The following is a 26,323-nucleotide window of genomic DNA, read 5'->3' as shown; positions in this document are numbered from 1 at the left end:
ATTAATTGTTGGTGGATTTTGTTTTTCTCGTTTTTAGAAGGGATAGTTTTTTCAAGGAATGGTGGATTTTTTACTTGGAGGAGGAAGTAAGTACGATGGTGGGGACTGGGAAAGGTAGAAGACGTGAGTGTTTTTATAGTAGTGGAGAAAACATGCTGTCATATAAGTTTTCTAGTTGCCACACCCGTTCTAATCAAAGGTTGAAAATTTGTGTCGCTTGGGAAGAAATGCGCCACGGTAATAGTCCCAAACTTTATATAGACCTTTTTTTTTAATTCTTTGCTTATTTATGATAAATTTCTGCCAAAAAAAAGGTACTGCGGCTTGTTTGCCATTTTACATAGCTGAAGCCTTGAAAAGGATCCAGGAGTATACTCTCCTTCTTTAGGACATTCAAGCAGGAGTAACAAAATCAGTATATGTTCAATTAAAACAGTGAAATCAATTAATGCCTCTCTATGAATAGTTCTTTCATCTCTCAACTACTGAAATCCACAATCAATATCTTTATACGTGACAATTACAAAGTACGTATACTGAGCGCACTACTTTCAGGCGATAATTAATTAAAACGTACTACATCATATCAGCGTCTAACTAAAATGGCTTAATTAAGGGTTTGTTTAGTTCCCAAACAAAATTTTTCACGTTGTTACATCGAATGTTTGGACATATGCATGGAGTATTAAATATAGACATGAAAAAACCAATTAAACAGTTCGTCAGGAAATTGTGAGACAAATCTTTTAAGCCTAATTGTGCCATGATTTGACAATGTGGTGCTACAGTAAATGGCGGAATCTATAATTTCTTTTGTTATTGGACTACGTTTAATACTTTAAATATGTGTCCATATATTCGATGTGATATGTAGGGACAATTTTTTTTTTTGCCAACTAAACAAGCCATAAGGGAAAGAATCATTGTCAAATTCCATCACCACACATTAGCTTAGCTCTCCTACTACTCCTCGTCGTCATAGTTACAGCAAAGCACCTGAAGAGCACCGTTGCTCGCGGTGGTCTTCCCCGACGACGGCGGCCATGCAGCTTGATCCATGCTCTCTGGCCTTCTCTTCTTCGAAACGACCAACGATTTAACCGCATCTCGCGGCGGTGGCGGCGGCCTCTTCTTTGCTTGGTGGCTGGTGGTGGCCATGGCTGCTCTGGCCAGGCACGAATCGAAGAAATCCTCCTCGTCGTCTTCGTCGTCGCCGTCGTCGATCCGTCTGAGGCTGCGCTCTTTCGCGTTGCCGAACGCGATGGAGCTGATGAGCTTCTCGTCGTCCTCCTCCAGCTCGGCCAGCGCCTCCCCGCGACGGCGCAGCGACTCCAGCAGCTGCTCCGGCGTGACCCCGGCGCGCCTCGACTTGAGCGACCGCATCTCCTCCAGCGCGGCGTCCACGCCCATCTCGCGCCTGGCGTCGCGGCACCGGCCCTCGAGCGCCGTCATGGCGTCGCCGCCGCCGCGTTCCTCCCGCCCCGCCTCCGCCGCCGCCGCGGGCCACGGCTCGTAGGAGGGGCGGGTGGCGCCGGACTCGAGCGCGTAGCCGGCGCTCGCGGGGTCGGTCCGGAACACGATCTCGGCGGAGCAGCGGGAGCAGCGGATGTAGAAGCGGAACACCTGGACGGCGCCGAGGTACCTCTCGCCGGCGACGTCCTCCTTGCGGGAGTTGAACTTGGTCCCCCTCCCGATGTACTCGCCGCAGGCGGCGCAGCGCACGGTCATCGGCAGCATCATCCGCACCACCATCTGCTTCTTGTGCTGCCGCCGCCGCGGGATCTTGGACGGGTCGAAGTCGTCCGGGTAGTGCTTGTTGATCACCTTGCGCTCGGCCATCTCTCCGGCGAGCCCACCACCACCGTACCCCCCTCGCCTGAGCCCTGGAAGGAGGAGAGGAGACGCGCGAGTCGATCGCAAAGGCGGCGTGTGCCCTCGGCTTTGGCTTTGAGATCGCAAAGGCGGCAAAGGCGTGTCACGTGTGCCTTTCGGAGTAGGTCGGTCGCGGTTGACCGACCGATCCCGCGCACGTCAGAGCGCGAATCGCAAAGCAAAGCTGGGCCTGTCTGAGTTGGGCTGGAAACGGGCTCGGCCCAAGCTTGCACAGGTCGGGATGGTAAAAACAGCCCAAGCCCAGCGTAAAGTGTGTCTTGATTTGGAACGGCAACTTTTTTTCAAGAAACAGCACATTAGGAACAACTATATCCTCACAGCAAATCATCCTCCATTTCCAGAATCCCAAACATCTCCCTACTCTCTCTGTCTGCTTAAGAACGTAAGGTGTTTTTTTTCCTAAGTCAAATTTCATCACCTTTTGTCAAGTTTACGGGAAACATATTAGCATTTTTAATACTAAATAAATATAATTAATATTCAGTTGTGGATTTAACGAAATTAATTTGATGTTGTTATGTTTTCCTATAAATAAATCTAGTTAATTTAAAGTGGTTTAACTTTGGACAAAACCAAAACAACATTCTAAAACGTTGGGAATAATTCCTAATAGGGTGAATTGCAGTTTATCACATTTTATTATCAAAGTTTCATTTTGAATCGCCTTCTATCCAATCATTTCACCTTGAACTAGGAATTTTCACCCTTTATACTCTTTGGATCACCATCTTTACGAGTACATCAGCGTCCTCATGCCAATGATCTTTTCTACTTATGTGTAGCTCACATGTTTGCGGAGGAGATGTTGGATGTGGTTATACAAAAGTGTTAGGTGAGTCCAAAGTGAAAAATGGTAAAAATATTTAGTCCAATATGAAAACATTAGATAGAGTACATATGGTATAAAGTAAAACTTCGGTAACAAAGGGTAAGTGTAATCATTCTTACCAAAAACTAGAGAAAATAAGTTCCCTGCTGGAAGCCTAATGGTAGAGATTTTGTAGCTGCTGACAACCGTCATTACCACCGCCGCCACCACCACCGTCACGACCGATTCTAAAACTTACAAATTCTTCCGCACATTACTACTTTTTTTTATCCTCGAAGCTTCACTAATTTGTCAAACTTGGGTCCCATGAAGATGAAGCTACTGTCGCTGCCATGTTCATAACCCTGCATGCATATAATTTCCGGAGCAAGAGATTCCCTGTGTGATGAAGTCCACTCCACTCCATCCCAGTGCATTATTATTCGGTGGATACCTAACTTTCTTACCGGCCATTGACAATCGAGGCCTTCCTAGTCCTACCCTACGGCACACAGATTATTGGGGAAAAAATAATTATACTGGCTAATAGGAGAAAACTATTCGTTGACCGGTCTAACACTCTGCAACTAGCAGTTGTTTAGGGGCAAAACGTGTACTATATATGATTAGTTAATCACAGTCGCTAGCTCATGTTTGTTTAAGAACAACTTCACTGGCAGTTTAGACATTCTTGACCGTGTTCAGACATGTTGGTTAATTAATTTAGTGGGCAGGACAGTTATTCTAGGTAAGGCCGGTTTGGTTCTTTCTGAGTAGCTTCTTCTTCTTCCTCCTCCTCTTTGTAAAATTTCATAGCGTCAAACTCATGTAGTTAGCAAACCATATGCAAATACTCTGTCAGATGCCCTTAACGTACGTGAAGCAATAAGGTGAGCCGTTAGATCTCTTACATGCTTAATCTCAACCATTTATACTGTATGCTATTATTATTATTATTATTATTATTATTATTATTATTATTATTATTATTATTATTATTATTATTATTATTATTATTATTATTATTATTATTCATGCTTATTTGTTTTAAAAAGCGTTTCTTCCTAATTATTACCTACAACTACGCATGTCCGAAATAACACACGGGATTTCAGTTAGTTAACAATCTTTTTACTATTATGGAATCTTCAGGATTTAGGTGATGGACGAGGCTTGGTGAGGATGGGGATGTGTTTGAGCTAATCCTAACCGTCCATTTTCCCCAATCCTACTGCTAGCTTGTCTTTGTCATATACTCCCTCCATCTAAAAATTATGTATTTTTTATTTTCTATATTTTTTAAATGAGATGGACATATTAATTTATAATTTTCATAGATCAAAACTTAAATGAAGAGATTTGCAGCGCTAGATTTCTTGGTTTTTGTTACATGCAAGATGAGTTAATTTTTTTTTCTTGTGGAGTACCTCTAAATGCAAATAAGCCCTTTGAAACTTGGAAGAGTTGACAAGATCATATCAAAGCTGTAAAGGAGAGTCATGGTGGTCGATATCCACCTCTACACATGGGAGAGGGTAAGCTCACAATGTTTCTGTGCACGTATGGTGGTTATAGTAGCTAGAGGGTGTAATAGGTCAACGTTTCATCTAAATTCTACTCCTAGATCCCAAAACATCATATACTTTTGTGTCTACTTTTGTGTTATGGTGTCGTATCCCTGTCTTCTCCCTTCTAAAACCTTCTAAAAAGTCAGTTTGTCTTGGTATTTATAGACAATGACAATATAACGGCACTTCAATTCACATACTTATTTATGCACTGGTCAAATTAAATCATCGTCACGCATTAAGTCTCGAGTACCGGTACTATTTCTCATACCAAAATGAGCCTTATTTTCCTGGGTTCGAATCATTACTAACCTCTTTTTAAGGCTGTTTCAAGAACCGGTAAGTACTAAGTAGCCTTCTTTTTGGGTGAATGCATGAAGAAATGATTTGTGCCTTAACTACCCGTGTCTAACTCAAACCAAACCCACACCCAAAGCCAACAAAGGTAATCAGTCTTGAGATACTAGGAACGTTTTCTGATTTATAATATTATAAGATCACGATACTATCATATTTTAGAAGGTATATATTTTTAATATAAAATATATAATATGTTGTATAAATTAACGCATATAAATTGATTTTGATAAATTTAATTGGTTTTTATGTAAAACTTAAGAATATTTATTCACATTATTTTCAATCCACCTTATTTTAAATAATATTTTGTAGGATCGTAGAATCATGATACTAGCTAAGATTTCGTAAGATCATGTGTAAATAAATAGTAAGATCGGGATACTATGAAAATTAGAATAAAATGATTGATATTGTTTCATAGTAAGATAGTATCATAGCATAATAGAATACGGATCGAGATCCTGCCAACGTTGCCAGCATAGCAAGCCAGCCAACCCCTGCTGCTCTCTGCTCTAAAGTCCAAGTGCTTCTTTTCACAAAAAGGACCAATACATGCAAGGTATTTTAATATTTTATTATTCTTTTATCATCCTACCAAAATTCTTTTGTTACTAATATCTGCACCACCCCCCAGCTGCCACTGGGCCCGGTGGGGAGAGGGGCACGCGAGCGCCGTAACTGGCACACCGGGACCACCTTTGGGTGGGCCCACTTGTCATTGATGGCAGTCGCAGGGGTTCGTTATCGCTATGTTTCCAGAATAATGGGCGCTCTCTTTCTCTCGTGTTCTCTTCTTCTTTTTTTTTTGGAGTATTTTTTTTCTTTTTGTTTGCGGGAGATAGGCATCAACGCCTCAACGGACGGCGTCCGAGTAGAGGGGGCTGTTGGATTTGAAATGGATGGTGGATTCGTGAATATCGTCAAAATGTGCGTGTGTTGGTGTCGATTTGCAGATAGAACCTTGTAATTTTTTTTAGTTTATTTGTTCCTTTGAACTGAAACTGTGCATGTCACGGTTAACATCAAAAGACAAAAGTCAAAACTACTGTGGACAACCGAGCAACGAGCCTTCAGACATGCTTATCTTGAAAGGCTGTAGCTTATCCGTTCTCAATATGAACATAGTTCTGCCTACGTTACCAAAAGAAAAATTTCGAGCTGGTTTTGGTTAATCCGTTTCAAATGCATATAGCATAGTTACAGGTTTGTCTTTTGAAAAAAATAAGGATTGTAGTCGCTTCTAATAGTATGTTTTATCCCATTTTTATTTTCTGTTCTTGGTATAAAACTTGGAATCTAACCGTGCTAGTTTTTGGCATGTTTGGTTTTCAAATATTTGAATGTATATTTTACGCATTCGTTAATCAGACTTCCACCCCCTGTTTTGTACTGCCTCAAACTCTATTCATTTACACTTTTGATTCCGTGGTTTTGAAAATAATATCATCACATAAACGTGTTTGGTTGTATATTATGCTTGTAAAGATCCACGTACCAATATACATAAGGATTATAAGTTATGATATCTTCGTCAGAAACGATGTACACCAACCAGACTCGAAGTCATAAACTCGAATTGCATATACTTAGCGGGTTTGCAATCAAGCGACGGTTCAGTGAAATAACGAGTTACTTTATCTAAAACTCAAAATTAAAGCACATATGCGCACACATTTTGAGTAATAATTGATTGGATTTATTGATAAATGATTTGCTTGGATACACCACATATTGATACTGTATTTATTATTGTCTTTTATGTGAATAATGAGTATTTATAAAAGTTAATGCTTGCCAAGATTATCAGTTTAAACCCTGCAGAGTTTCATCACCTTCTTTCTATGGATAAACATGCTTTGCGAGGAATATCGGTTGGAGACAAAATTTTCTAGTATTTACACATAGATCCATTGGATAGCTATAAGCACCCCTCCACCCGCACCCCAAAAAAAAGGCATTTGTAAACAACATAGTAGTGATACCGTTATAATTTATTTTCCGCCTTTAACTAGTACAATCTTTTGAGAGTATTTGGAACACGTCATCACTTCGTCCCTTATTATCTCTCCCCGCATTTAATCGATATTGACTCTCAAGACTATTTTGGACATATTATAGTATCGTGTATTTAGAACACATCAAACATTAAACCCGACTTAAAACTCCATCATCCAATACCGTTAACTTTTATTTTTCCGCTTTTAATTGCTACAACCTCCCGCGCGTATTTGGGATACGTTATTACGTCATCCCTTATTACATCTTCCCGCGTTTAATTAGTACGTATCACCTCTCATGCATTTTTCTGGACATATTACAATATCGTGAATTTAAGGATCCTCAGCACTAAACTCTAAACCCTAGTTCCTGTACTCTTTACCATGCCGAAAGCGACCACGTTGATGCGAAGAAGAGGCAGCAGGTTGAAGCCTCTATGAGAGAAAGGATAATGCTACAATCTTGAAGGATATATTAGAAATCTTGTAGGGAGTAAAATGCAAAAACGGGGGTTCTATAGACGGACGGATGCGGACGGCGGCCATAAGAAGGTGCAGGGGCAGGGGGCTCTCCTCTCCTCTCCCTCGGTCTTTGCCAAATTCCCACTCCGCTTGGCTTTCTGGCCGCCCTGCCCGCTCTGCCCGCATCCTCGCCCTCAGCCTTCGCCTTTCCCCTGCCCGCGCTGCCCCGACACCACCACCACCCCTCCTCTTCACTCTCCTCCTCGACTTCCCTTCCACCACCACCCGCCGCGCGGCGTCGCCGATGCCACCCTGCGCGCTCGCCGCCGGGGGGAGCGCGCGGCGGCGGCTTCCTCCGCGGCGCTGACGAGCGGGGGACCTCGGGGGTTGCGCGGGTGGGCGGCGGCGGTGAAGGTGCGTGTGTGCGCGCGGGTGGGGGTGATGGGGAAGGAGGGGAAGCGGCGGGAGGAGGAGGGGAGGCGGAGGAGGAAGGGGAAGGGGAAGGGGGCGGGGGAGATGGTGCTGCAGCAGGAGGAGGAGGACGCGGCGCCCGCGATGGGGTGCTGGATCCGCATCCCGCGCCGGCTCGGCGGCGGCTGCATGTCGTCGCGCTCCAAGGTCGACTCCTCCACCACCACCAGCGGCGGCGGCGGCGGCGGCAGCGCTCGCGTCGGCGGCGGTAATCTCTTCCATCCTCTCCCGCACTCGCTTGTACTACTTGCTTGCTTCCCTCGTGTTCCGCTCTTCGTTTTCGGCGCATGCTTTTGCGTCGGTCGCTCGGGGTGGCGGCGCCACGCGTGCACGGGCGCGAGAGAATTGTACGCTAGCGCCGCATGAGATGAGATGGCGCCATGGCTGCTGGCGGAAGCTTTGTTTTCTAGTAGTATTTTCTGTTTTTATCCTTTTTTACTTTTAGAAGTAATGTTTGATTGTGATGGGAGCATTCTATGATGAAAAAAATGGATGTGTGTTGGTGTGATCCGAGAGAGGAGAGGAGAGGGCTTTGGTGGGTGGTACGAATTCAAGAGCGTGAGTTGGATAGAGTGGTTGGTGTGTGTGTGTGGGGTGTGTGTGGCATACTGGCATAGGATGGGAATGGGACGGGACGGGATGGCCTCCGCTTCATTCACGTACGGGTATTAGATTAATGAGATTGATGATGGGAGCTGTGTGCTGTCCTGCTGTGCTGTTGTGTACGAGTCTGCAGGGTCTGTGGCTTTGGAGTGCTGCCATTGGTGTTCGAGTTGCTCGTGCTTTGTGCTCCTGGTTGTAGGGCTTTGTGGCTTGCTAGTGCCAGGGGATTCTGTAGTGGATGTCCTCTGGATGAAGCCGTTGTAGTATGGGGAAGATATGTAGTGACGGTTTGGTTGCTGTGAGATGAGTAGAACACCTGTGGTTGGCGGGAGGCGAGCAGATTAGATTCAGTACTTTCAATTCTTTTCAGTTTGTGTTTGTAGATGCTTATATTTTATTGGTGTGTGGGTTGCATGGAGGTTTGCATATTTGGCTATAATTAGATAATGCATGCGCTGAATACCGACAAACGTGTGTGTATGAGTGAAGTGAAACGCTCAATAGGGAAATGCTAACTTGACTTAATATACTTGGTCGCTCCAGTTTGCACTTAACACTCTAGCAGGCCACATGGATAGTTGGAGCTTTGGCTGAATATGGCATTCATGTCCAGCTCTGTTGGAGTAAAAGGAGTGGTCATTTTCTACTCCTCTGTCCACGAATGTATTAATTTGTTCTGGTAGTGCCTTTTCTTACATTACATTGTTTGGGAACCAAAATTTGGAAGAAAAAAAACTGGTCTATTCTTGATGTAATGCTGACTTACCTGCTTTTGTTGGGAAAGAAGCCTTTTCTTTCTTTTTAATCTTTAATCTTCATATAGATAATCTTCGACCCAACCGTTTGAAACGTAGAAAGGGAAAAAAAAACTCTGAACAAATCATACAGTGTGGGACATAGCATAAAATACATCCCAACAAACCCTCTAGAACTTGCTAAATATTTCTGCTGCAACCGTCTCAGGTTGTCATCTTCTGCTAAGAACCAAGTCCTTTTCCTGTTGAGTTATTTTAGGATATTATGTTAATGATATAAGCTTTTTAGTTATTCCCCTAACAAGGATTATGTTTCATGTGCAGAAAGCAAATCAGCGAATGATGGTTGTCGAGACCATTCAGTTCAACCAATGGCCTCTGGTTCCACAACATCCAGTAACACTGGAAGCATCTCACCTTCGTCCATAGTCGGAGAGGAACTTAAACTAGCTTTCCAACTCCGTAGGTTTACATTTAATGAACTTAAGTGTGCCACAAGAAACTTCCGGCCTGAGAGTCTCCTTGGTGAAGGAGGTTTTGGCTGTGTCTTTAAAGGTTGGATTGAGGAGAACGGAACTGCTCCCGTAAAACCTGGCACAGGATTAACGGTTGCTGTCAAGACACTTAACCATGATGGGCTGCAGGGCCATAAAGAGTGGGTGGTATGTTTTGAATTGCTTCAGCATACAGACCACAAAATATTATTCAACTGTCTTCTAATGCATCATCAATTAAACTAGCGTTATTTCATTTTCAGGCAGAAGTTGATTTTCTTGGAAACCTTCAACATCCACACCTAGTGAAATTGGTTGGTTACTGCATCGAAGATGACCAAAGGTTGCTAGTGTATGAATTTATGCCTCGTGGAAGCTTGGAGAACCATCTTTTTAGGAGTAAGAATCTTTGCGTCCTACTGTCAGTCATTTTTTTCTTCCCATTTGTTGCCAACAGTTTGGAGTTCTTTCATTGTTCACGGTAGCAGTTTTTCTTGTAGTACCTGCATTTTTATATGCACTTTTCTATATTGTACTCTGCTCTAGTGATGTAGTTGATTATTTATTTTATTCATATTTTGTAGCAATTCTGTTGTACTGTATACTTGAATGTCTGACAGTTTGGCATTTAAGAGTTCATTAAGAAATGGCTGACACCTTACTAACTGTTCATTACGATTTCTGGCAGTCAATAAGGGTGTTAGGTGGTGCTATGTTACATGTTTCCAATTCCAAATGATGTATTTTTGGTGTTTTATTATTACCGACTAAATACCTTGGGTGCAACTCTTTGTTCTCCTCCTTTAGACAATGTAGTTTATGCACTGTTATTGCTGTGTTGCGTTAAATTTGGCCCAACTGTTTCATTTCAGTATAACTCTATTCTGAAGTGTCTTGTATTTATCTGATATTTGTCTTGGATAATTGTATTAAACAGGGTCTTTACCTCTCCCATGGGCCATCAGAATGAGAATAGCACTTGGTGCTGCTAAGGGCCTTGCTTTTCTTCATGAAGAAGCTGAAAGGCCAGTTATCTATCGGGATTTCAAAACTTCAAATATTCTTTTAGACGCGGTATGCAACCATGTTTGAGAATCAAAACATATTAGAAATGTTCATTTAGATTGTAACATTCTCATATTTCTTAAATATTCATTTTCAGGACTACAATGCAAAACTCTCTGATTTTGGACTAGCTAAAGATGGCCCTGAGGGTGATAAAACACATGTATCTACTCGAGTCATGGGAACTTATGGATATGCAGCTCCGGAGTATGTCATGACAGGTGAGTTGATCATTACTTTGTTAGTTGGCTTGCTTGAGTAATTTTGAAATATTGCATCATGCTGCTGAACCTCTATCCAAACTTGCACATGTAGTAAAATCTTTCATGGCACATTATATTTCCTTTGACAAATTTCCTAGATAGCCCTTCAGTAGAAACTTTCAGTGACTTGACATAGATGAAATCTGTGTACAAGGATGTGTGCATGGAGTGTTTTATTATAGCCTGCACCTTTTTTGGTCACATTCACAATGATCTGGGTGCTATCATGGCACACCATCTTAATTTTCTGTGATTACTGATATTTAAGGCACTCCATGTGCTGCTGTGGTGGTGCAATAGCTGTTTATCTGAATCTCTCTCTCTGAGGCAGTCCAAAAGAATCATAATTGCACTGGCTCAAAATTATGTTGCCCATTTTGATTTGATGAGCTTTGAACTTCCATTGACTGATCTAAGCTGAATGAATGTACTCATATATCACAGTACTGTACATAATTTGCTATTTATTCACTTGTTTGAGAATTAAACTGCACCACATTCACTTGGTATATTGCAGTGTTCCACCACTTCATCAGTTCATTTCTTTCTCAGGTCACTTGACATCAAAGAGTGACGTGTACAGCTTTGGAGTGGTGCTACTGGAGATGATGTCAGGCAGAAGGTCAATGGACAAGAATAGGCCAAACGGTGAACACAACCTGGTTGAATGGGCGCGTCCTTATCTTGGAGAAAGACGGCGATTCTATAGGCTTGTAGACCCCCGTCTGGAGGGGAACTTCTCCATAAGAGGCGCTCAGAAGACAGCTCAGCTGGCCTGTGCCTGCCTTAACCGGGATCCCAAGGCCAGGCCTCTCATGAGTCAAGTGGTCGAAGTCCTCAAGCCCCTCCTGAACCTCAAAGACATGGCCAGCTCCTCATACTTCTTCCAATCCATGCAGCAGGAGCGTGCCGCAAGCCTCGGCAACCCAATTGGCAGCCAAAGCATGAAGGCACAGGGCACCTTCGCGCGCAACGGGCAGCAGCCAATGAGGAGCCTCTCCTATGGCCCGCACGCCTCCCCGTACCGGCAGTCCCCAAGGCCCAACAACGGCAAACTGCAATGAGAGAGTCCTTGGTGCTCATTCTGCCATCCATTCAACAATGATCAGTGCAAGACTGGACTTCCTATCCAACCTGGGTGCATTGGTGGTGCACCCAACCAACCTACCATGGCACCTGGGAGCACCCTGTGTCGTGGAGGAAACCGGGTTTCCAGAACGACTAGAACTGCGCGCAAACGTGTACAATGTGCAAACTTTCATCTTGTCGCTTAAGCTTCTACATTTCCAATTCTAGCTTACCCTTGACTTGGGAGAGGGGGTGGATCAAACCGGGTTTTTCTTTTGCTTTTCTTCTGAACAAATGCTCAGACTGAGGTGGTTAGGTTTGCCCCTTCCCGGAGAATGCTGGGTTTGGGCTCTTACTCGCACTGTCATCACCTGTCGGTCGCCTTCGCCTTGTAATTAATCGCCATGTGGAGAATGGCAAAAAAAAAGGGGAGGCAAATTGGTCGTCATCAAAGACCGTCGTCTTCGTCGTCGCCATCATCATTCCATGATGCTTGCTGGATTATGGAGATGGTGAGGAAGGGAGGAAGGGCAGGCAGGTCAGTTAAGGCGCATGTGCCATTGATGGGGTGACAGAGCTAAGCTCCGCTTTCAGGTAGGCCGTGGTACGCGACGCACCCCTCCTTCCTTTGACAGATAGATCATGATCATATGCATGCATGCGACGATGCGAGTTTGGTAATCTAAGATGCTCGCACGTGCCATTACTCCCCTGATCATTTTACCCATCCTTTTTACCGGCTGGTAACTCTCTACTCACTCTCTTGTCTGTGATGGATTGATTGTTACTGCTTCTTGTTGTACTGCGTCGTTGTAAGTGAGTTACAAGCTGGTGCCTGCAGGCTGCAGCTTTGTGCGTGCCGTAGACTGGTGCCGTATGGCTTCTGGTACGGACGTACGGTACACCACTACGTACATACTCTCTGTCAAAAAAAAAAAAGGCAACCTAGTATTAGGATGTGATACATCCTAATACAACGAATCTGGATATAGAGTATGTTTAGGCTGTGTTTAGTTCTAAAGTTTGGATCCAAACTTCAGTCCTTTTCCATCACATCAATCTGTCGTACACCCACAACTTTTCAGTCACATCATCTCCAATTTCAACCAAAATCCAAATTTTGCGCTGAACTAAACACAACCTAACCTTAGATTCGTAGTACGAGGTTGAGTTTTTTTTTATGGAGGTAGTACTACTTTGTCCAAAAAAAAAATTCCTAACTACTCCCTCCGTCCTAATATGTAGCAAATATGAACCTGAACACATGCGTTTAGATTTGTAGGGTAATTTTTTTGGCCGAGGGGGACATGCATATGGTAGTGGTACGGTATAGTACAGCGATCCGTTCTAGGATCATTTGCACGCTGTCCGATTTTGTGGTGGAAGGTTTTTGTTCGTGGCATGGCACTAAAGATCAGTTGATACGACAATCTGGAGTTCGCCAGAGCGGTAACCAGCTACCACAAATCTTGGACCGCAAATGCAGCTCAGTGATGAGACGCTGCGGTTTTCAATAGGTAGGGGAGAGAAGGAAGAAACAAAGAAAAATGTCATCGGACCGCCTGAAGCCTGGACTGAAAACCCAAGCACTGTCATGGAAAATGCAGCCCATTGGGTCTACCAAAATCCATAGAGCAGCAACCCTGAATCACCATCGCAATCCGAAAACTTTGCTTTTTTTTTCCCTTTGTACATGCAAGTTTTCGGGTCGATATTCAGTGACGGAGCCAGCAGTGCCATTGAGCCTGGGTGAGGAAGAAGTGTTTCCCGATCTCCGGCAATACATCACAAATGTTTTTGCTAGTATTCCCTCCGTCCTAAAAAAACTTATTTTTCGCTTTATGTATCCCACGTTTGATCGTCCATCTTATTTGAAAAACTTATGAAAAAATCCAAAAAATTTAGTCACGTATAAAATATTATTCATGCTTTATCGTATAATAACAATAAAAACACTGATCATTGAAATTTTTTAAATAAGACGAAGAGTCAAACGTTATAACCAAATACCGACAAATGGAGTCTCTGGGAAACAAAGGAAGTATAGTAGTCAAGGCCAGAGTCAGCCTAACAGTAGATACTCTGCCGCTGATAGTCACTCAATAATAAACTACTCCCATCGTCTCGTATAATAAGTTTATTTTTAAGTCCCTTTTGTCTCAAAATATGTTTATTTTTAGAATAATTATTGCATAGAAGTTTGTAAAATTAAAGCAACAATGAAATTGAGAGTAGTTAAAGTGAACAATAGTTGCATTGGGATTTGATAAAGTTTGAGTATTTTAGTATTTTTATTTTTGTATTGATATATGTGAGATGAGCGAAAAATAAATTTATTTTTGAGGCGGAGTGAGTAATCGGTGTATCCTCGGCCAAAAAGAGATATCCCTTTCGCGCTCATCTTATCCCTCTGGTTTGACATCAGATCATAGTGACAACCCCCTCAAACACTTCGCATGGTAGTTTGACATCAAATCACTTCGCATGGTAGAAAACTTTGCAGACGTGTACATAAACACTGCGATAGTGCGATCAATATAAATGACCGTCACACAGCAGAGAAACTAAACGCGGTCAAGGCCGGACGGCGATTGCACCAGTCACTCACTACTCGATCTGTGAGCCGCGGTCGCCGATGCAGAGACCTCCGAATCGATGGCGACCCAGCTGGTGCGTCCCCGTCCCCGTTTGGTTCGGGCCCGGATTGGAGCTGATATGGCCGAAGATTTTTGACTACGCTGCCACTGCCATGCTGCCGTGCGCTCGCTTGTGTGCTGCGCCTTCCAACCCCCTTGTATTTTGTCCCATTAGTACTAGTCCAACTTTGACAGTTGAAACCGAGGTGCCTATTGCCCTATCCGGTCAATGGATACCTCATATGTTGTGTGTCAATGTGTTTGTTATTCTAACCAGCTCGTCAATTAATTATTGTGATTACGTTTCATCTGTTCAGAGTTCACACCCGATGCTAGTCTTTGCCAATTGGAGCAAGACTTAATCAGGAGGTTACTTGGTCTGGTGTACATCATTGGCACTAATACTCCCTTTGCTTTGCTTTTTTGTTTTGTCACTAAAGCGTGGCAGCGATGTCACTTCTTCGCAGTCAAACTCTGCTCTTCTCTTCTTGCATGCCCATAAACACACTCCGAAAGTACATAATCTAAGCTAGCTTTGCAAGATCAGGAACAAGGGGACCAAATTAAGATGGGCGGGGTGACGTCGTCGACGTCGTCGTCGTCTCCGGCGACGGCGGCGGGGGGCAGCAGCTACTCGGCGGAGGCGGCGCAGGCGCTGTGCTGCGCGTGCGTGGGGCAGTCAACGGTGGCGGTGGAGGAGGCGTGGGGGAGGTACGACGCGGTGCTGGGGCCCGGGTGCCACTTCGTGCCGTGGTGCGTCGGCCGCCGCGTCGCCGGCTACCTCTCCCTCCGCGTCCAGCAGCTCGACGTCCGCTGCGAGACCAAGACCAGGGACAACGTCTTCGTCACCGTCGTCGCCTCCGTCCAGTACCGCGCCCTCGCCGACAGGGCCTACGACGCCTTCTACTGCCTCACCAACGCCCACGCCCAGATCCAGTCCTACGTCTTCGACGGTACGTAATCACACCCCCACAACCATAATAATTTCGACAGGCCGGGGTACATCTATAGTTCCTCGTTGGTTTAGCGGTGGCCGGTGATCGATTCGGTGCTAGCCTTTCCTCAGATGTGTGGGTCGGTGACTAGTGTTTTCGAGGTTATAATTTTACAATTTTTCCCTGCTATATTCAATGGAACTTCATACTGTCTAAGTGTTGGATTCCTTCGAGAAAAGAAATTTCGACATGTTTTTTTTACGACTATCAAGTAGAGATAATACTGATAAAACTTATAATACTATGGTCTATATTAATAATAGATTATTATTTTTTAAAATAATATTTTGTACGGTGCTTTCTGCTGGTAGTAGAAATGTTTCGGAGCGTGAAGGTGTGGAATTCTTTGACGCAGTGATCAGGGCGAGCGTGCCGAACATGAACCTGGACGAGGTGTTCGGGCAGAAGAAGGAGGTGGCGCGGGCGGTGGAGGAGGAGCTGGCGAGGGCGATGACCATGTACGGGTACGAGATCGTGCAGACGCTGATCGTGGACATCGTCCCCGACGAGGTGGTGCGGCGCGCCATGAACGACATCAACGCGGCGGCGCGGCTGCGCGTGGCGGCGGCGGAGCGCGCCGAGGCCGACAAGATCCAGCAGGTGAAGCGCGCCGAGGGGGAGGCCGAGGCCAAGTACCTCGCCGGCGTCGGCGTGGCCCGGCAGCGCCAGGCCATCGTCGAGGGCCTCAAGCGCTTCGTCCCCAACGAGAAGGACGTCATGGACATGGTGCTCGTCACCCAGTACTTCGACACCATCCGCGACATCGGCGCCACCTCCAGGTCCTCCACCGTCTTCATCCCCCACGGCCCCAGCGCCGTCCGCGACATGGCCGCGCAGGTCCGCGACGGCCTCCTCCAGGCCACCGCCGCCGCCGGAGGAGGAGCAGCCACCCTCAAGGCATTATAGTAGGTTCCTAAAACCGGCAGCGCGCGCCGCCGCCATGTTCTTTTGTACCTGCAATTTTTGTGTGTGCTTTGCTTGTTGCAATCCTATTAATACTCTCTGATTTCTGTGGGTATGTATTGGACGTTCTAGTTCGTGTATCATTTGTGTTCTCCCGACACTTCGTTTTTTCTTTTTCTTTGTCCCTTAGGAAAAGCTAAAGGATGATTTACAAAGGACCTATTGTTTAATTAAGGGTTATTTTGAAATGGAGAAATTTAGGCGGGAATTTCAGAAAAAAAAGTTAAATTTCGTTTATAAAACGTCCAAAAATCATCCAAGAAATTTTTGAACGAGGGGGGGAAGCTATATGGTGATTTACAAAGGACCTTTTGTTTAGTCGATTAAGGGTTCTTCTTGAACACAGAAATTTATACTGGAATTTCACAAAAAAAAGGGTTAAATATCCTTTAGAAAAGAGAAAATCTAGAGAACACTATTCCGTGGAAACGGGATGACTTAAGTCACTAATGGTAAACGTTATTTCCATCAGAAAGACAATGCGCACATGATTTTCACGCGCACTATGCATGTGTTTTTCCTTTCCTGCACGAGGATTTTTGACAAACAGGTCTCCGGCCCATGTGGACCGTTTGGGCATGTGAATATGTTGGCCTAACTACAATTCATCTATACCTGGACCGTTCATGTGACCTTTTTTTTAATTTTTTGTTTTCCCTTTTTTTATCTTGCTTTGTTTTTAATTTTATTTTTTGGTTGTGATGCTTTTAAGATTTGATATGGAACAGAAAAAATTGCATTAGCATAATTATAATAATCGTGTAATACACACTATTTTTTTCTTTTTATTCGATACCTATAAATATCAGATCCGATATGGGAGTATCAGACCCGATATCTAAATATTAAATCCGATACATATAGATATTAGACATGGTACCTATATGTACCCAGATCCAGTACCTGAGTATCAGACCCGATATGTAAATATTAGACCCGATACATATAGATATCAGGTTTGATACCTATATGTACCAGATCCAGTACCTGAGTATCAGATCCGGTATCTAAGTATCAGACCCAATACAAATAGATATCAAACCCAATACCTATATGTGTCAAATCCGATACATGAGTATCAGATCCGGTATCTAAGTATCAGACCCGATACATAAAGATATCAAACCCGATACCTATATGTGTCAAATCCGATACTTGAGTATCAGACCCAGTATCTAAATATCATACCTAATACATATAGATACCAGACCAGTTACCTGAGTACCAAATCCGATAGATATCAGACCTGGTACTCATATGTACCATGCCTAGAATTTAGGTACCATGTATGTCTATTACCTAAGTATCGTGTGAAGTACATAGATGAATCATATATGGTACCTAATACTTACGAGGCATATATGCATCACACGTCTAGTAGCCCTGTACGAGTATATTGTTTAATGACATGGTTGGAAATGAGAGATTGGAATGACGAAGCGCTAGAAGCAAGGGAGGTGATGTCCGCGTCATAATTGATCTCCTGTTAAAACGGAATCCCGTGGTGTAGTAGTTCTCTTTAGAAAAGCATCCAAAATCCCTCCAAAAAAGTTTTGAACGAGGGGATGAATTTTTTAGATTTTTTTTCATTTTTAAAATTTTCTTTTAAAATTTTTACAGAAATAATCTATCGTTGGAAAAATTTACAAGAATAGACCCTGCCGCCCTAGTGGAGGACGGCAAGCTGACGTGGCAGACGACAGCTCGACGGGTGGTGATGGCCGATTGAAAAAGTTGATTTTTTTGTATTAACACCCTTGCCACCCACTGCCAGGGCGGCAAGGGGCCTCCATGCAAAAAAAGCCAGCCCGGGAAGGGCCATATCAACAGAGCGGGAAAGAAGCATTTGACTTGGTTTTTTTGCATCTAGGTCCCTTGCCGCCCTCTAGGAGGGAGGCAAGGGACCTAGATGCAAAAAACCAGCCAAATGCTTCTTTCCAGCTAGGCAAATTGCATTACGCCCCTTGCCGCCCAGGACCAAAGCGCAAAATACGCACACGGCGCCGTCGAGCCGTCGTCTGCCACGTCAGCTTGCCGCCCTCCACTAGGGCGGCAGGGTCTATTTTTTAAATTTTTGCGACGATAGATTATTTCTGTAAATATTTAAAAAAAATTAAAAATGAAAAATTTCGAATTTTTTATATGTTTGTGTGGTGTGGCAAAGGCCGGCCTAAGTCCACCGAGTGATTCTTTCTGCATTTCTGCGCGACCGAAAAACAAGGCCCAATATAACTAAATGGGCCATAGGATATAGCATCCTTCCACACAGATACAGCCCAGGAATAAGTTCACTTAGGTCCCTTCAAAGTGACCTGACCCTCAACCGCAAAACCAAAATTTTGACCCCTAAACTGTTAAAACCGGTGCAATTTGATTTCCTAGGTGGTTTCGTTGACGTGGCGACTACGTGGCGGTGTTAACTTGATCTTCATCCGACGTGGTGTTGACATAACTCTTATATGTCATTAGAAGTGCAAAAATTTATGGGGACCCATTTGTCATTAAAAAAAAGGGCCCAACTAACATGTGGGACCCACATGTCAGCCTCTCTCTTTGACTCCTTCTTCCTCCCTCTCTCCCTCTCTCCTCGGCAGGGGCGTGCCACCGTAGCCGCGGGCGGTGAAGGCAGCCACGGACTCGGCGCTGGCGCTCATGCGAGGGGGCAATCGAGGCGGAGCTGCACCATCCTGCTACGGCGCCAGCATAATGATGATAGGAAGCGGCGCTGAGGAGGCCATGGGCGGCAAGCTTCGTGGCTGGTGAGTTGGGAGGAGGAGGAGGAAGGAGAGCCTGGAGTAGGGCGCAACATCCTCCTCGCCCGCCGTTTCGTTCCACTTTTGCATGGTCGATGGAAGAGGAGCCGGAGGCGGCAACGTTGGCGGAGGGGTCGACGCCGCCTTGGCGAGCAGTAGGTGCGCCAGCCTGCCCGCGTCAGGATGTCACCGCCGTTCCCATCACAGCCGGCCTCGACGCCTATAGAGCTCCCTCGCCAAGCTCTGTCCCGCCGCTGCCCTCCCTCTCTCTCTCTCACCACCCCTCCATTTCTCCCCACAGATCCCCAATCCTACCCCACCCCAATCGACAATGGCGTCATCGGCGGCTCACATCTAGGCCAACACCACACTGCTGTCTCTGTCGCCGGTGGCTCACAGGAGGGGATGAGCCAACCGGAGGAAGATGATAAGGCGGCAACGTACGTAGCAGGTGGGCTTGTCGGTGGATTTGGTCGGCGGAGGCGAAGGTGCCGGCTTCGCATGCGTCAGGCGGGCAAACGGGTAGGTCCCATGTCGCTGCCGCCACTCCGGCCCCCACCTGCCGCCGTCGCTGGCGGCCCCCGCTTGCCGAAGGGGGAGAGAGAGGGAGGAGGAAGAAGGGATAGATTGATATGTGGGCCCCACATGTCAGTGGTCCCATATATTTTTCTTTTGTGTGAATGACGAACGGGTCTCACGTGTATGTTTTCAATTTTAATGCCACCTGTGCGCCATGTCAACGGCATACTAAGTCAACACTGCCATATGGATGCCACGTCAGCGGAACGGCTCTCCAAAACCACCGAGAGAATCAAATTACACTGATATTAACGTTTAAGAGTCAAGATATCTGGTTTGTCGTTCAGGGCTACGGATTAGATTCGGGTCACTTTTAAGGGAGTCAAAATGAACTTATCCCTGCAGCCCGCCTAGGGATCAGATCGCTGTACGGTTCGCCAGGCCCAACCAAGCCCACGGTCGCCCGCAACCACCCTTCCCGACGCACGTGCTTAGAATAAAGACGCAGATGCCCACCACGGCGGCGTCGAATGATGCGGGCCCCACTGACAGCCTGACCCGCCGTTTGCTCCGCAGTCCGCACGAAGCACGACGCGACGACACGGATCATCCCCTCTCCCTCTCACCTCACCCGCGCCCACGCCCAGCCAAAGAAAAAAAAGAAAGAAAAAAAAGAAAAAGCTCATTTCTTTATTTTTAGAGAGAAAAGAAAAGAAAAAGCGAGTCCAGGTCCAGGGCGAAGAGGAGGACGCCACGAGATCTGCAGCGAGAGAGAGCCAGCGAAGCGCGACTCCGTTTTAACCGCCTTCGCCGCCGCCGCCGCGATATCGATCCCCTCCCTCTCGCCGTCGACGCCGTCGGCATCCATGGCGCCAGGGCTCTACACCGACATCGGCAAGAAGACCAGAGGTACGGCGCCCCCTGCGCCCCCAGGCCTCACCTCTCCCTTCACTCTCGTTTCTTCTCGCCATGGTTGTTGTTCACCTCTCGTGCTCGACCTCGCTGACGTGACGTTTGTTGTTGATGGCCCCCGCCGCTGCCGACGCCGCAGATCTGCTTTACAGGGACTACGGGACGCACCACAAGTTCACCCTCACCACCTGCACCCCCGAGGGCGTCGTGAGTATCCTCCCCTCCCTCTCTCTCTCTCTCTCCCACTCGGATCCGTCACCCACCATTTCTTGTCTGGCACGATTTGTATTCTCGTGTCGGTGTGAATTTCTGAGTAGACAATCACCACTTAGAGGGGCTGATCATTTCTGGTGATTTTCTTAGCTAGATCATCTTTAGTCATCCCCATATTAAAAGAAACATTTTACGATTTGTGTTGAATAGAAGAGAATAGAATGTCGGATGAAACACCGTGTTTAGGATCTACATACGTGCATATTTAAGATCAGATGATGTATGTTGATGGGATGAGATGTCCACTTTATAGATGCTTGCGCACTACTAGTCTATAATACATAGGGGCACCTCCACTTTTAAGTGAACAACACCTGATATTTCTTTTAAAAGTGGAGGTACCTTCAAAACCTTCCAAGCACTGTAAAATGTCTCTTGGGGGATAAGATCATAGATTTATTGCCGTCACATTGCGACTGTGAAATCTATTATTAAGTGCAATTGGCACCTTCCATGCAACAATAGCACATATGGTCTGTGGTTATGAATTGTTTACCGAGGAGATTGATATGTTATCAGCAATTCAGTACAATTGCGGTTCAGCATGTCTGCGCATTTGATTTGTGCTTTCTATGTTAATGATTTTTGTTTGTACTGCAGACTATCACAGCTGCAGGAACAAGGAAAAATGAGTCTGTCTTTGGTGAGCTCCAAACCCAGCTTAAGAACAAGAAATTGACTGTTGATGTCAAAGCAAACTCAGAGTCCGATGTAAGCATTCAGTTCTCTTTTTCCTGCACACGCATAATGTTCATGGTAATACTGTAGTTTTTCCTGCATAATCATGAGTTGATGATTTTTTGTATCTTTCAGCTTTTAACAACAGTCACGGTTGATGAGTTTGGAACTCCAGGGTTGAAATCAATTCTTAGTTTGGTAGTTCCAGACCAGAGGTCAGGGAAGGTATTTTTGGGCAGCCCTCCATTTCTTTTTTTTTAAAACATCCAATATGACAGGCATTGCAATTAATATTATTTTTTGGCTGCCTTAACAGCTTGAACTCCAGTACCTTCATGAATATGCTGGCATCAATGCAAGTGTTGGCCTGAATTCCAATCCTATGGTTAACCTTTCTGGTGTCTTTGGAAGCAAAGAGCTCTCAGTTGGTGTTGATGTTGCATTCGACACTGCGACTAGCAATTTCACCAAGTACAATGCTGCATTGAGTCTAACCAATTCAGACCTTATTGCTTCTCTGCATCTGTAAGTATTGATTCTATGCATGGTTATCATATATTAGCACTGCATGTTACTTCCAAGTCTGACTGAGAAGCCAATTCCAGAATAACATTTCTTGTTTACTGGTTGTTGTGGTCATTACTCCTGTATCAGTTTATTTAGTTTGGTAACTGACCTTACAATTCCTGTCCAGGAACAATCATGGTGATACCTTGATTGCATCCTACTACCACCTGGTAAAGCACCATTCGAACACTGCCGTAGGAGCTGAGCTGTCCCACAGCTTCTCAAGGAATGAGAGCACACTGATCTTTGGGTCCCAGCACTCATTGGACCCTCACACGACAGTGAAGGCTCGCTTCAACAACTATGGCATGGCCAGCGCGCTCGTCCAGCATGAATGGCGTCCCAAATCGCTAATCACCATCTCTGGTGAGGTTGACACCAAGGCAATTGAGAAGAGCACGAAAGTTGGCTTGTCCTTGGTGCTCAAGCATTGAGTATGTTTTGCATCCTAGGAATTTTTCTTCAGTTCTTGTGGATTGGAATAACATGGAAAAAACATGGCCACAGCTACCATTGTGGCTTCATTTTGATCTTGAGTTCTTTCCCCACCATTACCCTAGGCAAACATTAGCATTGGCTATATATTTTTATCCTCGGCGCCTGTTGTTAATAATTTTGGGTGATTTGAGACCTATTGCTGAATACTGTCAAATATGATGGAGATATCTCTGTGTTCCACATCTTTGTTGAATTCGTTGATCTGGTTTTCCATCATACGGTTGGATTTCCATCTGAATTCTGGTATGTAAATCCTTTCGTTGTATGCTTACGTAGTGTCGTAATTGACATCTTGGAGAGCTTAATGTGGTATATACTGTTATGCATGATATAAATCTTGTTCCCATGCTTGGGGAGTTGATGGAAATGAAAGGAAGATTCAGTAAAACCTGGAACATGGATTTTGCTTAGTCTCTCCAAAGGGAAATAGGGATGTTTCTGCTTAGTTCGTGTGCTCCACACATGCTCAATGTGTATCATTAAGTTCTGGCATCCTTGCAGAAGCAATTCAATTGCAAAAAGAACAAGAGAAGCACTGCATGACACTTTTCTTGATCCAGATCACTTGTACACAACACATCCAAGACACAGCATATATAGTAGCTAGATTTGCAGTAACCATTGGCATTATTACACACTGACACAGTAAGGCAACCCAACTCAACTCAACTACTGCTCTTCTGTGATACCTTCGCAAACGCTGGCGACTGGCAATGGCAATGGAAGGCCAACGGCGGCGACGCTTGCGGCGGCGGCGGCGGCAGGAGGCTGCACGGCCTGGAGCAGCCCGTCGCGTATCTGCGCCACGGCGTCGCGCGCCGCGGCGGGGCCGTGCGGGAGGAACGGCACCGCCGCCGCCGCCGAGCACCCGGACGCGGACGCGGCGGCGATCTCCCTCACGGTGTCCAAGTACTGCGCGACGAGCACCATGTCCATGACCTCCCTGGGCGTGGCGCCCGGGACGGCGGCGCAGAACGCGACGACGCAGGCCCTGAGCCCGTCGACGACGGCCTGGCGGTGGCGCGCGGCGCCGACGCCGGCGAGGCGCGCGGCCTCGGCGTCGGCCTCGGCGCGCCCGGCGCGCGCCGCCCGCTCCGCCACCGCCCTGTCGGCCGCGGCGCGGCTCTCGCCCATGGCGCGCCTCACGGCCTCCTCGGGCTCCACGTCCACGACGAGCGCGCGCATCACCTCGTAGCCGTACGGCGCCATGGCCTCCGCCACCTCCTCCTCCAGCGCCTCCGCGATCTCCTTCTTCTTGTCGAACACCTCCTCCAGCGCCAGCTTCGGTATGCTCGTCCTCAGCACTGCATGCCTCACAGTTATTATCTTTTTAGTACATGCTTAACTGTCTTTTCCGAGTAAGATATAGATTTTTTTCTCAATTTTAACACTGCTAAACGGTAAAACGGTATAACTGATGTGAAAACTTTATATATACACACGTTGCTTTAAAATATTAGATAACTTCATTTTTTAGTTTGTAATAATTAAAACTTAATTAATCATATGTTAATTTTTTTATTTTTCGTGTCTTAACTTTGTCTTTATCCACCATAATTTTATTTTATTTTCATCTTTACTATAAACGAAAATCACCATAGTAACAATTAAGAAAGTAATTACCATCGAAGACGTGAGCCTGGATCTGTGACCTGGTGTTGATGAGCGTGTAGAACGCATGGCTCGCTTTGTCGGCTAGAGCACGGTACTGAACACACGTAACAATAGTTACATACACATTGTCCTGCAGAAAGAGGGAAAAAACACGAGATGAGTAGGTGACTTCATTTTTCACAATAAAAGTAATAACTTACGGTCTCTAACTCAACTAATAATACACACAGTTATATGTGTCGTCTTGTAGACATCAGGATTTAAACTCTGGTGCGTAGGAAAGTGTAATTTTTTTAGTGATTTGAGGTGAAGTGACCTTGGTCTTGGTCGGGCAGCGGATCTCGAGCTGACGGAGGCGGAGGGAGAGGGGGCCGCGGGCCTGGAGGCCAAGAAACCAGGGCACGAAGTGGCAGCCAGGCTCCATGACGCCGTCGAACTTACCAAACCGCTCCCGCATCGCCACCGTCGACTCCTCCACCTCCACGCAGCACAACAGGTTGCCCATGCCTTCTCTTTCCTTTCCTTATTTTTCTCTTCTGTAATCGTGGTTCAGGGCAGGGAGACTGATATAAAAGACTTTGAAAAAAAACCAGTGGCGGAAGAAATTTTCGTTAGATGGTCCTACCTCATACTTTGAAATTTCATAATATTAAATTTACATTTATTTCATCAAAATTTTCATCAAATTTAAAAGGATGGGGTACTCCTATACGAACCTCAAAACCTCTAGAACCACCAATTAAAAAAAAACTACTGAAAAATGAGGTTTGTGACATTCTGCGTGAAGAACAACTTGTTCTGTTGTGCAGTTTTAATTTTGCCTAGAACTGCATCGGTTAGTGTTTAATAACAGGCTTGAATTACTAGAACCAAACATTTCAGAAAAAAAATCAAGATACTATTAGCCAGAGATGGCACATCATCACGTGACTAACAGTGCCAACCTAAATCCTGGCAAATTTCTACAGAAAAATGTTTAGTTCACTATCACAAACCGGTCTCCCCTCTCTTTTTTATTCTTGTGGCCCACATGTCATAGACTTACTTTTTGGCTAATTTTACCTGCATATCATTCTAACCTCACTTTTTTTTTGGCAATCCACCAACCAAATAGAGTAGTAGACATTGATTCGCTGACTGAACAACTCATTACCTGCTAGACTATAAAACATTTAGTTCTCAATTTCAAGCTACAAGATGATTTAAAACACAATCCCCTGAAGAAAAAAATGTGATCAATTGTACAGGGCAAATAACATGATGGTAGCATGCTCAAGTGACTAAGTGAGCTAGATTATGGTGACACAAGCACAAGAAGAAGAAGAAAGGCAAAGTAGGCTATGTGACATGAATGAATCCAGAGCTAACCTCTATCGGAATAGTACTAACACTGGAACTGGAATGGCTTAAGGCTGTGCAGAAGAATTGAGCACACATCTGCTTAAATAGATGCCAAGATATTTTTCCCTAAGGAGTAAAGACAACTTGATCTGTATACTACTATATCCTTCTCCATGATTATCCAGAAACAGACTAACTATGTCATCAGGAGGCACTAATTATTTTGTTTCCTGACGAACTAACTTACAAACCTAGTGTGTCCTTGATGCCATTAAGGATTGCAAAACACCAGAATGTAGTGGGATATAAAAACATGAGCCAATTGCGACTATGGACCTATGGTCGGCTCTAAGAAATTCATCCATGCACACAACCAGACATGGACGATCATTTCGGGCTGACGAGATGCCAAGACCCTGTGCATGCAAGCTGCTAGGTCCTCCATGTACTTGTTCTTTGTACTACTAGAACGACAAATTTCTGACATGTCGCCTCTGATTTTTATCTGAAAGAAATAAATCTATCTATCAATTAGTATATTATAAAGATAGCTCGAAAAGGACACACCATGTTCTCGTTATAGAGACCTAGAAATTATCATTAAGTGAAGAGACAAAATCTAACCATTAGAATGTGGTTGGATCAAATTATAACGATGTAGATTAATATAAATAGTTGTATACAAAATAAATTATATTTATGATATATATATAATATAAATATAAGAAAGAGTTGTATATTAAATCCAACCCTATTTTAAATATTTT

General features: G+C 45.0%; 5 protein-coding genes across 6 annotated transcripts; 3 read left to right on the top strand and 2 right to left on the bottom strand.

Moving 5' to 3' along the window:
* Positions 1 to 840: 840 nt before the first annotated feature.
* Positions 841 to 1,920, bottom strand: LOC4327668 (uncharacterized). Its single transcript, XM_015756453.3, has one exon. It carries the CDS (start codon positions 1,837 to 1,839, stop codon positions 964 to 966), a length of 876 nt encoding a protein of 291 aa, XP_015611939.1. The 5' UTR covers positions 1,840 to 1,920; the 3' UTR covers positions 841 to 963.
* A 5,290-nt stretch (positions 1,921 to 7,210) lies between these two features.
* LOC4327667 (serine/threonine-protein kinase PBL34) lies at positions 7,211 to 12,609 on the top strand. The gene is made up of 6 exons (XM_015756416.3): positions 7,211 to 7,767; positions 9,242 to 9,579; positions 9,675 to 9,810; positions 10,349 to 10,485; positions 10,574 to 10,697; positions 11,292 to 12,609. The coding sequence occupies exons 1-6, from the start codon at positions 7,530 to 7,532 to the stop codon at positions 11,801 to 11,803; spliced, it is 1,485 nt and encodes a 494-aa protein (XP_015611902.3). The 5' UTR covers positions 7,211 to 7,529; the 3' UTR covers positions 11,804 to 12,609.
* Positions 12,610 to 14,873: 2,264 nt separating this feature from the next.
* Positions 14,874 to 16,481, top strand: LOC4327666 (hypersensitive-induced response protein 1-like). The gene is made up of 2 exons (XM_015756442.3): positions 14,874 to 15,396; positions 15,794 to 16,481. The coding sequence occupies exons 1-2, from the start codon at positions 15,012 to 15,014 to the stop codon at positions 16,342 to 16,344; spliced, it is 936 nt and encodes a 311-aa protein (XP_015611928.1). The 5' UTR covers positions 14,874 to 15,011; the 3' UTR covers positions 16,345 to 16,481.
* A 3,913-nt stretch (positions 16,482 to 20,394) lies between these two features.
* Positions 20,395 to 22,902, top strand: LOC4327665 (mitochondrial outer membrane protein porin 3-like). The gene is made up of 6 exons (NM_001406411.1): positions 20,395 to 20,582; positions 20,725 to 20,792; positions 21,459 to 21,569; positions 21,672 to 21,761; positions 21,853 to 22,061; positions 22,231 to 22,902. The coding sequence occupies exons 1-6, from the start codon at positions 20,540 to 20,542 to the stop codon at positions 22,535 to 22,537; spliced, it is 828 nt and encodes a 275-aa protein (NP_001393340.1). The 5' UTR covers positions 20,395 to 20,539; the 3' UTR covers positions 22,538 to 22,902.
* A 173-nt stretch (positions 22,903 to 23,075) lies between these two features.
* On the bottom strand, positions 23,076 to 25,681 carry LOC107277012 (hypersensitive-induced response protein 1). Of its 2 annotated transcripts, none has more exons than XM_026026761.2 (4): positions 25,584 to 25,681; positions 24,532 to 24,751; positions 24,225 to 24,345; positions 23,076 to 23,905 (listed from the first exon to the last, which is right to left on the bottom strand). In XM_026026761.2, the coding sequence occupies exons 2-4, from the start codon at positions 24,718 to 24,720 to the stop codon at positions 23,271 to 23,273; spliced, it is 945 nt and encodes a 314-aa protein (XP_025882546.1). In that variant the 5' UTR covers positions 24,721 to 24,751; positions 25,584 to 25,681; the 3' UTR covers positions 23,076 to 23,270. The 2 variants fall into 2 exon arrangements, with proteins under 2 accessions (XP_025882546.1, XP_015611909.1); XM_015756423.3 differs by having other exon boundaries at positions 24,532 to 24,791; positions 25,584 to 25,634.
* Between the last annotated feature and the right edge of the window lie 642 nt (positions 25,682 to 26,323).

The sequence above is a fragment of the Oryza sativa genome, chromosome 1 (genome assembly GCF_034140825.1).
Source record: "Oryza sativa Japonica Group chromosome 1, ASM3414082v1".
Taxonomy (NCBI): Eukaryota; Viridiplantae; Streptophyta; class Magnoliopsida; order Poales; family Poaceae; genus Oryza; species Oryza sativa.
Note: the sequence above shows the minus strand (reverse complement) of the source record. Positions and strands in the feature narration are given on the sequence as shown.

Excerpts from the sequence above, each read along its gene's own strand:
- LOC4327668 (XM_015756453.3), bottom strand. The coding sequence starts at position 1,839 with ATGGCCGAGCGCAAGGTGATCAACAAGCACTACCCGGACGACTTCGAC.
- LOC4327666 (XM_015756442.3), top strand. The coding sequence starts at position 15,012 with ATGGGCGGGGTGACGTCGTCGACGTCGTCGTCGTCTCCGGCGACGGCG. Across the intron at positions 15,397-15,793 it reads CCAGTCCTACGTCTTCGACG|TGATCAGGGCGAGCGTGCCG; the intron begins GTACGTAATCAC and ends TCTTTGACGCAG.
- LOC4327667 (XM_015756416.3), top strand. The coding sequence starts at position 7,530 with ATGGGGAAGGAGGGGAAGCGGCGGGAGGAGGAGGGGAGGCGGAGGAGG. Across the intron at positions 9,580-9,674 it reads AGGGCCATAAAGAGTGGGTG|GCAGAAGTTGATTTTCTTGG; the intron begins GTATGTTTTGAA and ends TTTCATTTTCAG. Across the intron at positions 10,698-11,291 it reads TCCGGAGTATGTCATGACAG|GTCACTTGACATCAAAGAGT; the intron begins GTGAGTTGATCA and ends TTTCTTTCTCAG.
- LOC4327665 (NM_001406411.1), top strand. The coding sequence starts at position 20,540 with ATGGCGCCAGGGCTCTACACCGACATCGGCAAGAAGACCAGAG. Across the intron at positions 20,793-21,458 it reads CCTGCACCCCCGAGGGCGTC|ACTATCACAGCTGCAGGAAC; the intron begins GTGAGTATCCTC and ends TTTGTACTGCAG. Across the intron at positions 22,062-22,230 it reads CTTATTGCTTCTCTGCATCT|GAACAATCATGGTGATACCT; the intron begins GTAAGTATTGAT and ends ATTCCTGTCCAG.
- LOC107277012 (XM_026026761.2), bottom strand. The coding sequence starts at position 24,720 with ATGGGCAACCTGTTGTGCTGCGTGGAGGTGGAGGAGTCGACGGTGGCG. Across the intron at positions 24,346-24,531 it reads GCTGCCCGACCAAGACCAAG|GACAATGTGTATGTAACTAT; the intron begins GTCACTTCACCT and ends CTCTTTCTGCAG. Across the intron at positions 23,906-24,224 it reads CCAGGCTCACGTCTTCGATG|TGCTGAGGACGAGCATACCG; the intron begins GTAATTACTTTC and ends TGAGGCATGCAG.